The sequence below is a fragment of the Siphateles boraxobius genome, unplaced genomic scaffold (assembly GCF_051911475.1).
Source record: "Siphateles boraxobius isolate OS27281-9 unplaced genomic scaffold, OSU_SipBor_1 7, whole genome shotgun sequence".
NCBI lineage: Eukaryota > Metazoa > Chordata > Actinopteri > Cypriniformes > Leuciscidae > Siphateles > Siphateles boraxobius.
The window spans coordinates 38132994-38146740 of record NW_027509197.1 but is presented as its reverse complement, the minus strand read 5'-3'; the positions used below and the strand labels follow the sequence as shown (position 1 = coordinate 38146740).

General features: G+C 35.4%; 2 protein-coding genes across 4 annotated transcripts in view; one reads left to right on the top strand and one right to left on the bottom strand.

The window, feature by feature from the left end:
- Window positions 1-13747, top strand: part of tanc1b (tetratricopeptide repeat, ankyrin repeat and coiled-coil containing 1b) — a 533291-nt gene that overhangs the window by 351162 nt on the left and 168382 nt on the right. The window lies entirely within an intron of this gene.
- rbms1b (RNA binding motif, single stranded interacting protein 1b) overlaps window positions 1-13747 on the bottom strand; it is an 82968-nt gene that overhangs the window by 6125 nt on the left and 63096 nt on the right. For all 3 annotated transcript variants that reach the window (XM_077216253.1, XM_077216254.1, XM_077216255.1), the window contains exons 8-13: window positions 11883-11932; window positions 10656-10743; window positions 10509-10559; window positions 7707-7817; window positions 4211-4291; window positions 3408-3486 (exon numbers count right to left, since the gene is read on the bottom strand). In XM_077216253.1, the coding sequence (XP_077072368.1) occupies window positions 3415-3486; window positions 4211-4291; window positions 7707-7817; window positions 10509-10559; window positions 10656-10743; window positions 11883-11932 (453 nt within the window). In that variant the 3' untranslated portion in view covers window positions 3408-3414. The remainder of the gene's footprint in view (window positions 1-3407; window positions 3487-4210; window positions 4292-7706; window positions 7818-10508; window positions 10560-10655; window positions 10744-11882; window positions 11933-13747) is intronic.

Below are 13747 nucleotides of genomic sequence, written 5' to 3'. Positions count from 1 at the left end.
ATAACAGCGATAGATGGACTGACGCAGAAGTCCAGGCACTTCTCAACCTTTACGCTACCGAAGAAATACAACGCTATTTTGAAGGTACCAAGCGAAGCATGATTATATTTCTGCTCAGCTAGTGACACTAGACATCAACCACACAGTAAACGCTATAATACATTTTCATTAAGGCTGCACAATATATCGAAATTATCTAAATATCGCAAATGTATATATCGCAATATGCTTATCGCAACAGCTTGCAATAACTGGGGTCATGAAGAAAGACAAAGAGAAAATCACTCACTGTTCTTGGCTGAAAAACTTTTGTAGCTTTATCAGTATATCTAATTCATACAGTAAAAATTAAGCAGTGCTTATTTTTGCATTTGATTATTCAGTTTCTGTTGTTTAATAAACCTAATGTAGGCCTTCCTGTAACCCTAAACACTGTGGTTACACTGATGTTAAAGGGAACCTATTATGGAATTTTGAAAATCACCTTTCATGTAGTGTGTAACATAGATCAAAGTGAACGAAAACATCCTGCAAAGTTTTAAATATGAAAGTTCACCGTATACAAAGTTATTGTCTCTCAAAAGTAAGAGTCGACTCTGAGTCGCTGATATGAATCGATAGACTAACGATGCTTTTTCTCTATCTAGATGACGTCAACTTGACAAGTTATTTGAATAAGATACGCCCACTCATTGCGCACGCAGACACCAGGGAAAACTTGAAAACATCATGTCGACAACAAGACGCTGTGTTCTGAAGTGCGAATCAAACGCGACCCTTTTTCACTGCCCAGGGAGGAGCATTTGAAGACTAAGTGTCTACAGTTCATATATACAACTATACCACACAAGTATAGGGCAAACCTTGTGCTGTGTTCGCGTTATTTTAATGACGATTGCGTTACAAACATAAATGCTTTCAAGTGTGGATTCGCGAGCCGGTTGATACTGAAGGAAGGTTCAGTGCCAATTTTATTTGGATCAGCTTCCTCCTCCGAATCACAACATGTAAGTATTATTTATAATTGTTGCTTTTATGTGTTTTGTAGCATGCTCAATATTTGTGTGTGTTGTGTAAGTTACGCTCAGCGCAGCTCTAGGTCTCCAATTGTCAATTTTTTTTTTTAAATATGTGAAATGTCTGTCGTTGTTATTGGAGTTGTCATAAAGAATAGAGCAATACCTTGTGCTTTATCAATATGTTTATGCGTTGGGCTAACGCAAACTAGGGGTGGGCGATATAGCCTCAAAATTCTATCACGATATTTCAAGAATATTTGCGATAATAATATTTATGACGATATAGACATTTTTTTTTGTTGTTGTTGAAAATTTTCTTATTATGTTTATCTCGCCTAAATGATTGCTCACTCATTGCGTTTTTACAATGTGGTAATTTTGTTGTTAAGAGTTTACACAACACAAGGAAGCTTGATTTCAATCTTTGAATTAAATGTTAAATGTGTGTAGGTCTAACACCAGTATTCAGAAATACTACAGAAACATAATAAAGTAATCAAATGTAAAATAACACATAGTCTTTTAGTTCTGTTTCCTGATTAAATTAAATACATAGGCTAATAATTCTCATTCATTACAATTAAAGCTATCTTTTGTTGTTTTGACGACGACATTAATGACAGACGCATAGCCTATGGCTGCTGTCACTTTTACAGCTAGTGCACAGATCCATTGCTGTTTTTATTATACTGTCTGTCACACTGTCACATGCGTTTCATACATAACCGACTGTGTTTATGAGTATACTTACCAAGACCGGAAGTTTTACACAATTTTGCGTTTTTCCCCCCATTAAAGCGATATAATCCGCGAAAAATAACTTTAGTTTCTCGCGAGCTGTACTCTATGTATGCACGCAGTGCAACTCTCTCAGAGAGTGCGCGAGTAGCTTACTGGATAGTTTAAAACCGCTTGAATGTTTAAACTGATAAGATTTAAGAAGACTTGAAAATTATAAACTTTAGTTACGATGCACTGATGGCCCGATTGTGCAAGAGACCATTCAGTCATGTCCCGACTCCTAAACGCACGCGAGAGAAGACGCGCGTCGGCAGCCCCGCTGAACACTCAAGCTGTTTGTGAAATTGCTAAATCGTCATCGGAGGCTGACAGGCTGCTCTCGCGCTCACACAGGTGTTGTTGTTGTGCGTTCTAGGGAACGTAAATGCGCCATACGTCATCCCGTCGCTATATCATTGATATCGCGATATGACACTTTTTTATCATGTAAAAATGTATACCGATATTATCGTGGACGGTATGATATGGCACACCCCTAACGCAAACATTAACTGATTTGGTCATCTGACCAATCACCGCAGATTAGTGTCACGCAAAGGAGGGGTTTGGAAAAATGAGTCGTTGTACGAATCATTTGGGAGTCCGTGAGCAAATCCGGTAAAAATAAATGCATATTATAAGACAACAAAAGTGTTTTTTTGTCATTGCATGCATGTAAACTGTTGTTAGGGACTACAAAACAATATTAGGAACATTTTAAAATGCCATAATAGGTGCCCTTTAAAATAACACTTCTTATGCAAAAGTAAAACACTGATGTTCACTTTCAGAAGTTGTAGGGATGTTTTCTTGTCACAAAAAGAATGTGAGACACATATGTAGGTTATATCATTTTAAATATATTTTAAAGATAATTTAAGTTTATTTTACACACTTTAAGCATTATCGTATCGCATATCGAATATCCCATTATTTAACGAGTTATCAAATATTGCATTTTTCTTCAATATTGTGCAGCCCTAATTTCCATATACCGCTTAATTTCTTTAACAGTATGATGTATTAGTATTAGACAAGACTGTTAAGCAGATCGTTAACTAATGAAGATGGAGAATGGGAGAGCTGTGTCAAAATAAAAGTCTGCAGTGCTGGTGCGAATGCAACCAGGAAAATAGCCCTAGGGGAAAATGTAGTTCTCAGAGGACAGTCTTAGTGACTACCGTAGTTCCTATTACTGACTTCCTATAACTACCTGGTGCGAAAACCCCTATAGAGACAAAACGAAACGGGTGCATTTCCCAAAGACAACCATGGTTGCAAGTTCCGTCATTACCAACAAAATTCAACGGAACTTGCGACCATATTTGGCTAATGATGCTTTCAGGAAACGCACCTCAGAGCATTACTGAAAAATATATGTAAAATTACATTCAAGGCAAGCATGAAAACCTATTCTAGTAGACCCCAAAACCAAAATCAACACTTTGAAAAAGGGCATAATAGGTACTCTTTAATGTTTAAATGGTTTATAGGAAAATCTCAGTGGATTCTATTTTTCTATTCTATTTTTTGCGTTCCAAAAGCTTATGGTAAAATGACACACGAGCCGTTGCATGATGTATATGTGAAAGAAGTGAGTGATAGTACCTCTTCATCACTTGGCCTGCTGATAGGTATACGGTGAATGATCACTGGACGAATCCACCTGAGGTTGTGGACTGTTCTCCTACAACAAAACACATTTAGGCACCAAATCAACACAAGCAAAGCATGTCATCACACAAGCTGAAATCAGAACAGAGATCTGAAGCACTAATATAACATAAGACTGAAAATTTTCCACTGCATATTCCGCTTATAATTTTGAAGGCAATTAACATGTGCTAATGGATGAATGTCACAAAAACATGCTCATGTCACTGAAAAACAAACAACATAATAGGTTTCACATTCTGTATTACTGTAAAAATATTACTAGTACAATACAATCATTTATCATTTATTAATTAAATAATGATAATTTATGTTAATTATTATTGCATAAATGAAAGGCAATACACAAAAAGCCCCTCATGTATAAATACTTTAATTCTTACATTTAAATAATATATTATTATTGTTATTGTTGTTATTATTATTATTATAAGTATGCATCATAGTTGGGAGAATGTGCTTAATTGTCATGAAGATAATCTCACAGAAAAAATCAATAGTTCTGAAAAAAGTTTTATTATCTTTGAGCAAAATATTCTATTCTATTTCTTTTGCTTGATTTTGGAAACATTCCCTGGACATGTTCTGAACTCTCAAGAACATTTCAGCACAGTTGCACAAGCCCAGTCTGTTCTTGAACTTTTCTCCATTTATGGTGATTGTGAATTCAGGAAGTTCTTGAGTACAGGAGGAGGTTAAATCTGTGTCTGGGAAAGTGTGTGCGGACGTGAACCCACCTCTACTGAGACTGCGGTGGTCTGCATGTGAGTGTATGGAGGGATGTACTGCCCCTGGAGAGCTTGACTGGCTGGCATATACTACAAGAGACACACACACACACACACACACAGAGAAAACATCAACATATGCTTCTACAAACCTGCACACTTTGCTGCTGTAGTGTTTTGTGCTCTCATTCTGTCAGCGGTTCCTTATTTGGTTACTTTTGTGTATTTCTGCTGAGATCTACTGGAGTTGTGCATGATCCATGTGTTGCCCTTTACATGTTTAAATATAGGCCTATACATTGTTTTGCAGCGTTTGACCATTATATGCTGAATCAGTGTAACCCCAAAAAACATTACTGCACTATAAAAAAAAGTCCAACATTAAAAGCTTGTTAAAGATACATTATGCAGTGTTTTGTTTATTCAAAATTGAGAAAGTGTGTGCAATCATGAATCCATCTTTAACACGCATGCAGTTTTGTATATGAACTGCTAGAGTGCCAAAAGTTACATAGTGTACCTGTAAATTCTTCAACACTATTATTATTAGAAAATGTCTCTTGCATATTGTGGCCTTTGTGTTTTAATTGCAACTTGATAATTCACCAGTAGGTGGCGCTTTATGGGGAACTATGCAGTTTTTTTTCCGCTTAACTGAACAGCTTCGGAGTTATTGAAATGGTTATATGACTTTTTTCGGGTTGAATGGTGGCCGTCTCGCGTGATTTGTATTTACGACAGTAACGTTAGATACAAGTACTCTACAGCGACTCTAGGGGTCGCTGTTTGACAAAAACGGAAATCCTGCATAGTGTGCCTTTACGGTCAGACGTGGGCTGCATCCAAAATTGCATACTTACCTACTTTATAGTAGGTGAAAAACCGTATGTGAGCCAAGTTTTATGTCTGAATTCACATTACTCATAATAGAGTAGGCAAAAAGTCCTCTACTACTACGGGATTTTGAAGTGTGCATAAGATGGACACTTTACTATCCCATGAGGCCACAGGAGAGGATTTGTGAAAGTCAATGAAGCGACACAACTGACGCTGGTAGGTCACATGATAATGACAACATGGTGGATGTAATGTAGTACTTCCGAATTACATTCATACTACATAGAATGCACTTTTTTTAGAGGTCGCAAAGTACTTATGCAAAATAATTATCTTCGATTTCAGACGCAGCCTTGCAATCATATTACGTGAAGTTTCCCGTTGCTCTGAATACCATACTAACACACCATTTCCGCAGTATACAGTGTGTATACTCTGAACAGTATGCAAAATTTGTATGCATGGATACCCGGATGACACTGTGCTTTTGCTAGGGGTGGGGGGAAAAATCGATACAGCATAGTATCGCGATATTTTCTGTGGCAATACTGTATCGATACACTGGCGCCAAGTATCGATTTTTATTATTTAAATCGCCCCCTTAACCCTCATTCACTAAGTTAGGCCTATTCCCTAGGTTAGTCCACTTATAAAGTTCACTTAAAGGAGTGAATGAAAACGAATGAGCGAATTCAGACAGCCGTTGAGCGTAGGCTACATCAGCTGTACATTCGTTAATGCAGTGCAATGTGAGACAGAGACGCGATCTGACACGCGTCCCATTTTCTCACAAATCTCTACGTTCATTTAAAGGGTTAGTTCGCCCATTTAAGACATGAAGTTGTATGCAATCCTTACCAGCACTATAGTGCATACACACTGACCCACTCTGTTGTCACCTCCCTGGTCAGAGTTCTGGCCGCTGGAAGTTTTTCAAGAAAGTACTCCCGGTTATTTTCCGGGGCCTCAAAACTGTGCGTTTTTACGTGAAAAAATGATTTGCGTTTCAAAGCTTGATTAATTTACCACACAAAAAACACGCCGGTCAAAATTCATACCTCAGCTTTAATCGGCACTATTTTCTTTCCATTTCTATCAATCCGCGCTGCTGTCAACGTCAACAGTGCGCACGTTCCGATCAGCTGTTCCATAGTGTTTACACAATCGATTGACAACGACATAAGAAGTATTAAATTAACATTGGTGCGAACTTGTAAATTCCCAGGCTGTGACCACAAGGATGTGCCGGGATCACCGTTCAGATCCATCGTTTTCCTATTTCGGATATAACTATGAGATAGCTTTGGCTGGTTGCCATCGGCTACTCTGCGGGAGCTAAAATATCCAGAATAAAGGATTTTCGTGTGTGTAGTGCTCACTTCAGCGAAGACGATTACATCCCCAACCAAGGAGGAAAAGGAAAATTAAAGAGTTTTGCTGTACCAGTACCACGGGTAAGCTCTATTTACTAACTTTATGATCCCAAGTCTAAACTGTACGGTAAACAAGCTGATGTTTATTTGAAGCTGCTTTTGATTTTCACAGATGGCAGAGTTGTGCTGTTCGAAATATTCTTCAAATTTTTTCACTGTCATCATATAGGTCCACAAGAGAAATATTAAGCCAGTAAATTAAGATAGTCGCTATAACGTTATATCCATCGTCGTCTCTGAGAGAACGCGGCGTTTATGCAACGACAGATGCTGAGAGCTCAGTCCGTTTCTACTTTCACTTTGTTAATGATCGCGTTTACAGGCACGTTCTTAACCCGATTATTCTGAATAAACTGCCAATGCATGTGGTCATGTAAACGCATTAACCTGTTTTCCTTTATTGGAGTCAAGTCATAAGTTTCAGTATAAACCGATCGATTTCTGCCCCTTACTCTGATTTCTCCCGGCATTTAAAACACACGAACCCGCGTTCTTGGGCTTATTGAAGTGCGCATATGTGAAGTGCATTCAAACAGAGAGAGCACTGGTGGGAGGACACACATCGCAAACTCCAACTCTTTCTTGACCTTAGAAATTATTAAAACGTGTTTTCATCTCGTGCATAAGTATAGTCAAAATGCTGCATCTAACGGCTTGAGCGGATAATGTGTGTCCGTAAATCTCCCGCTGACATGTTGAAATAATCTCAGATACAAAAATGATTAGGATTTTTTTTATCCTAGTAATAAACACTCCACCTTTGCTAGCAAAATAGAAAAATATTCTCGTATAAAATGAAGTAATAAAACAAGCAAATTAATGAGTAAATAATCAAGTTAATAATCAAATAAGTAAGCCCCGCCCCCTCACGATAATATCGTGTATCGCCGATCTCACAGGCTGACGATAGGGCGATATGAAAATGGAGCATATCGCCCAACACTACGCAATATATTGAGAATCGCAATAATATTGAATCGTGGCCCAAATATCGCAATACTATCGAATCGTCACATTTTTGCCAATTCCCACCCCTAGCTTTTGCCAAAATGTGCAGTATACCACAAACTACTTTTTGAAATATTTTTCATTGCATAGGTGCATACTGTTAAAAAACATAGTGAGCGGTATGCAGTGTATACTGCAGTATGCATAACGCCATTCCATTCTGAACAGCTGCAAATTTTTATATGCAAATTATTTTTATTATATGAGAAGTGTTGATTTGTGCTCACCGTTCCTGGGCTGCTCAGAGAGAGGTGACCCATCTGCTGAGTGAGAGGACTCATCATGGACGTGGGCTGCAGAGACATGGAGTGATCTATAGAGGGCGATATCACTGCTCCCTATGATGGAACGGGACATTTACATTACAATTATTAATTTAGGAAGAAAGCCACATATAAGGCACATATCCACATATATACACTTCCTTTCATAATTGGCCCATTTTATAAAAAAAAATGAAATAAATAAATAATACTTGACTATTTTACTGTGTACTATGTATTTTCAAGCATCTGCAATATTAATTTGCTGATATGCATGCTCTTTTCAAAATGAACCTAAAATGAAAACTATTAAAATTTGTTGTCATTAATTGAAATAAAGCTGAAATAAAATAAAAATGATAAATATTAAATGAAAAAAAAAAAAACTTAAATGAAGAATATAAGAAACGTTGCAACTAACTGAAATAAACTAAAATAAAAAGTGCAAATGAGTTTTTTACTGTGTTTTCAGGAATTTTCCATATGAATTTGCTGATTTGTTTTGTGAATTTGTTTAACTAAAATTATTAGAACTCTCATTGAAATAAACCTAAAATAAAATATAAATAATAGATGAAAAAATTTTATTTTGTAACTTTGCACTAGAAAAATGCCAATTACGTCACACTTTGATTTCATAATGTTTGAACAGTAAAATTTTGTTACAAAAAATAAACAAATAAATAAATAATAATAATAATAAATCCCTTACAGAAAAAAATAAGCAACTCACTGACCGGCTGCTTCCCAATATTTCTATATTTTTTGATAAATTATTAAATAAATAATAAAATAAAAATAATGTTCACTAAAAAACAAGCACCAAGCAGATGCTGGTAATACCACGGCTTTCTTTGAAATGTATGATAGATGACGGTTGGTGATGTTAAAAATGAAGTAAATGAGACTGAGAGTGTGTGGTATCTGGGAAGTGTACAGTGTCAGAGATTGTGGTCTGTCTTGGATGTGTGTGATGAGTCCTGCTTTCTTACACTGAGTCAGACTCTGAAAATCTTCCGGATATTTAATAGCTATGAGCCATCAGCGCCATTACTGGCCTTTAAATGCCGCATTCATGATCCCCGGCACTCAGCTCTATACCCACTGACTCACACAAAATCATAAGCCCATTATACCACACATTACTTCTATACATTATACACACCCACTCAAATAGAAAAACACATAGTCTCTTCCTGTTTGATGTGTCATGCAGCTGAGCTTCACTTGCAATCTTAGTACCTCATCTCTTACACACACACACACACACACACACACACACACACACACACACACACACACACACACACACACACACACACACACACACACACACACACACACACACACACACACACACACACACACACACACACACACACACACACACACACACACACACACACCCCTCAGGCTCTTGATGCTGGTGTGGGCTTCAACGACACTGTACTACAGCATCTGGGTGTGATTTAGTGATAGTGCACTTATGCAAACACACACACACACACACACACACCAGTGTTTCCTGCACAGCCGTGGCGGCTGCACGTCACGTATCAGGGACAAAATGTGAACTTTTATGTTGTTATGGGCAATGTTGCTCCTAAAAGCAGTTTCTCAAATGACAGAATGGAAATAATTGACGGAAATTACTGGGTCTGTTTTTTGTACGTTATTTACAGTAAGACATGACATATTTGTGACCGTCTGATGACTTATGTCACATGAACACATCATCCAACTGTGTTATTTTTGACAGTAGTGATAAAATGCAAATTTGTAAGGTTATGAAAACCTAAATGTGTTTAATTACTAACTGGTTGTTCATGTGACAACCTACAGTTAAAGACGCATATCTACACCAGAGCTTCGACATATAAATGGTATTTTTATGACAAAAAAATAGTTTATTTTATTATAAAAAAAAAAAAAATAATAATAATAATAGAATTAACCAAAATTAAAAAATAAAATGTAAATGTAACAACAATAAGATTTCATAGGTAACTACATCAGGTAATAAGAACTAACAATGAAAAATATTTGTAAAGCATTTATTAATCTCAGTTATTTTAATCTTAACATTTACTAATATCTAATTAAATGAACAGTAGTATATATATATTATTTAATATTAACAAAGATGAACAAATACTCTAAAACGAATGTTTTGCTCATTGTCAGTTAATGCATTAACTAACCTTAACTAATACAACCTTGTTGTAAAGTATTACCGAAAACTTAATAAAATAATATAAAATATAATCTAAAAAAAATATAAAAAAATATAAAAAAAGGCTATTATATTAATAGTGGCGTGCAGAATTTTAAAAAATATATATATGTGTATATATATATATAAATATATATATAAATATATATATATATATATATATATTAAAAAAAAAATATATATATATATATATATACACACACACACACACATATATACATACATATATATATTTATTTATATTTTATAAATGGAAACTTTAGACTTTATAATTCTGTTTGGATGAGTAATGCTGTCAAATATTGACGTGCCAGCCTACGGTTAGACTTATTAACTATATTATTTGGCATAAGTTTGTTCATTCTGATAATCAATGTGGTTTCCTGTTTAGTAAGTCTGTTCAGACACTCTCTCTGTCGACGTCGCCCACACCCTCAGTCTATGAGCAGTTCAAGTGTAGATCTCCCACACACAAACACTGCTGAAGACCAGCATGAAATGGTTCATGAGAGACAGGCAGTGATCAGACTCACCGGATGCTGCATGATGTAGGGCTGATGGGTGACCCAGGATGGATTCTGGACCTGAATGATAAAAATACAGTCCCTTAATACAGTTCTGATACATCCACCTCTGAGACCTCGATCGGTCGGTTCGATCTGAACTGGATATTGTGTTACCTGGTATGTGGACACAGGTGAGATGTATGGAGACATGGGCGCCTGTGTGATCATTCTGTTTGTAATACTGTAAGCGGCCGGATAGAATCTGTAAAGAGAAGAAAAGGACATATTTAAGCAATTATGTGTGTGAGGCTGTGCAATATTGTGAATATAGTATGATAGCATTGAGTATGACGCCTTCTAAGATACCTTCTGTTATATAAATATTTGTAAATATAATTCGTTCAAGTATTAATTTGTATAAATATATAATACTTGACTATTGTACTCAACTAAAAACGTTCAAGCATTTGTAGTATGAACTGATGTGCATGCTCTCTCCAGTGTGGTTATTGTTAACTAAAACAAAAATACATTCATTGAAAATAAATAATTAATTGAAATAACGCTGAAATAAAAACATATATAAATATTAGATGAAAAATGTATTTACATTTTTGCGTTTTTTTTTTATTGTGTCAAGGCAACTCTATGAAAAAATAAAATAATAAAATAATATTTATAATAGTGTTGTTATTGTTAACTGAAACCAAAACCTATAAAGAGCATAAATAATTATGAAATAAAGCGGATTTAAAATTTTACACCTAAAAACCTTAAAAAAATTTGAAATGTTGCAATTAACTGAAATATAAGTTAACGTTAAAGTACTAAAATTACTAAAACAGAAACAAAAATAAATGAAAGCTAAATAGAATCAAAAACCAAATAAACTAGAATTAAAATGAAAGCTGAAAATATTAAAATACGAGCTAATTAAAAAATATTAATAAATACTACAATCTCTGGCAAAAATTATGGAATCACCAAACTTGATTTTTTACTTTATAGCAAACTAACAAATCACAGATATGACACAAAAAGGTTTTGTTCAATAAATTAAAATTCTGGCTTCATGAAACATAACTCAAACAAATCCACTTAATTCGTTTACTTTATTTATTGCATGTCTTTTCCCATAGTAAGTAGAGGAAATAAGTATAAAAAAGTATATTTTATTAATCAAATTAATAAAAAAAAAGTATAAATAAAATTCAAGTGTTTATGTTGTTTATTTGCTATAATATGGGTGAACATCCTCTAAATGTGGTGATTCCATAATTTTTTTCAGGGGTTGTATAATACTCGACAAATACTACAGTTACTGTAGTATTAAATGGTAAATGGACTGCATTTATATAGCAGTGTTACAGTGGTTCTTTCTGAACTCGTATTGTCTCGTACCCATTTTGCATAGCAGCTGTGGTGGGGTCGTACGTGAGGGTCATGCCAGCCTATGAGAGAGAGAGAGAGAGAGAGAGAGAGACAGAGAGAGAGAGATAGAGAGAGAGAGACAGAGAGAGAGAGAGAGAGAGAGAGAGAGAGAGAGAGAGAAAGAGAGAGAGAGAGAGAGAGAGAGAGAGAGAGAGAGAGAGAGAGAGATAAAACAATTATTACACTATTCAGTTCATAGCTGTTTTTGAAGTGTTACAAAGGGAAAACAAAAAGCGTTGTGCCACTTTGTGCTTGTGAATCCACTAAAATACACTGAGCAAAGTTGATGAAGAAAAGTGTTAAGCACAGATACAGACACTTGCGATGATATTTTGTTACTTAAAGGTGTACTATGTAACTTTTATTTTTTTAAAAAAATATATCAATCAACCTTCTTCCAAAACGTGTTTTTGTCTTCACTATGGCAAGTCTATTATAAGTGTTATTATTTTAGAGCAGGTGGGATGGTTTTCATGCAAAATCGGATACATGTGTCACTCGCCCGTGTGTGTCTCATCATATCCGTAAATAAAGAAAAGCAGCTCTGGCTGCTTTGACGTTTGTCTGGTGTGAGAGGTCAGAGGTTAGTTGAGTGTGTCTGTGTGTGTGTTTCTGGTGTGAGAGGTCAGAGGTTATTTGAGTGTGTGTTTCTGGTGTGAGAGGTCAGAGGTTATTTGAGTGTGTGTTTCTGGTGTGAGAGGTCAGAGTTTTTTATTAATGGTTAAAGCTACAGTAACGTCTTTAGTTAGTCAGCTTGAGATCTAAACTGGTTATAACTCTTAAAGGGGTCATCGGTTGCCATTTTCTACAAGTTGATATGATTCTTTAGGGCCTTCGTGTAAAGTTTGTAACATACTTTGGTTAAAATTCCTCGATGGTTGTGTAAAACAACACCCTTTTTACCTCCTCCCCGTTTCGGTGCATGTCCCTTTAAATGATAATGAGCAACTTTTTTCATTGTAAGGTGGAGCAGAAGCACAATCAAAACAATCTTCTTCCTCAATCTGCATGCAGTTTATTTTTAACTGCTATAAGGCCAAAAGTTACATAGTGTACTTTTGATGCAAAAATTTTGATGCAAAAAAAGTGTTCAAATGCTTGAAGGGGCCACCGTACATGTTATACATTAGTTGCTGACAAATAACTTAAAACTGAAAATAAATGACGCCACTACTCTCCCCTCAAGTTTGCAGCCAAATATTTTGTGTTGTCAGTCATTCCGCCTTCTGTCCAGCATATACAGATAAAAACCTATCTATGTTTTATATGTATGCATATATATATATATATATAAAACTGGTTCAACTGCTCCTATTGTTCTCCTTATTTGTAAGCCGCTTTGGACAAAAGCGTCTGCTAAATTAAATGTAAATGCAAACCCATAAAATTGGTTTAATGAAATGATCTTGTTTGATAGAAAACCCATTGTGCTGTAATTACATGCTGTCCACGACCTTCGCTGTGCGTGGTTTGCACATAAGCAGAAAAAAATGAAAATGTTCAAAGTAATTTTTATTAGAAAAACCACAGCATCGACTAAATTAAGGACATTTGTGATGTGATGCGAATGTGATGTGAAAGAAAATATATATATATATATATATACATATAAATATATACATATAAGTACATATATATATATATATATATATATATATATATAAAGCGTGATCTGGATGAGGAATATTGTAAAATATTGATAAATACAAATCTCAGAATGCATTGTGACAAAGCAAGAAAAATGTTGTTTATAAATATGATTAATTCAATCCCAACGAGCAATGATACATAGCCCCCCCCCCCCTTTTAACCAATATCCATACGCATTTCAAATC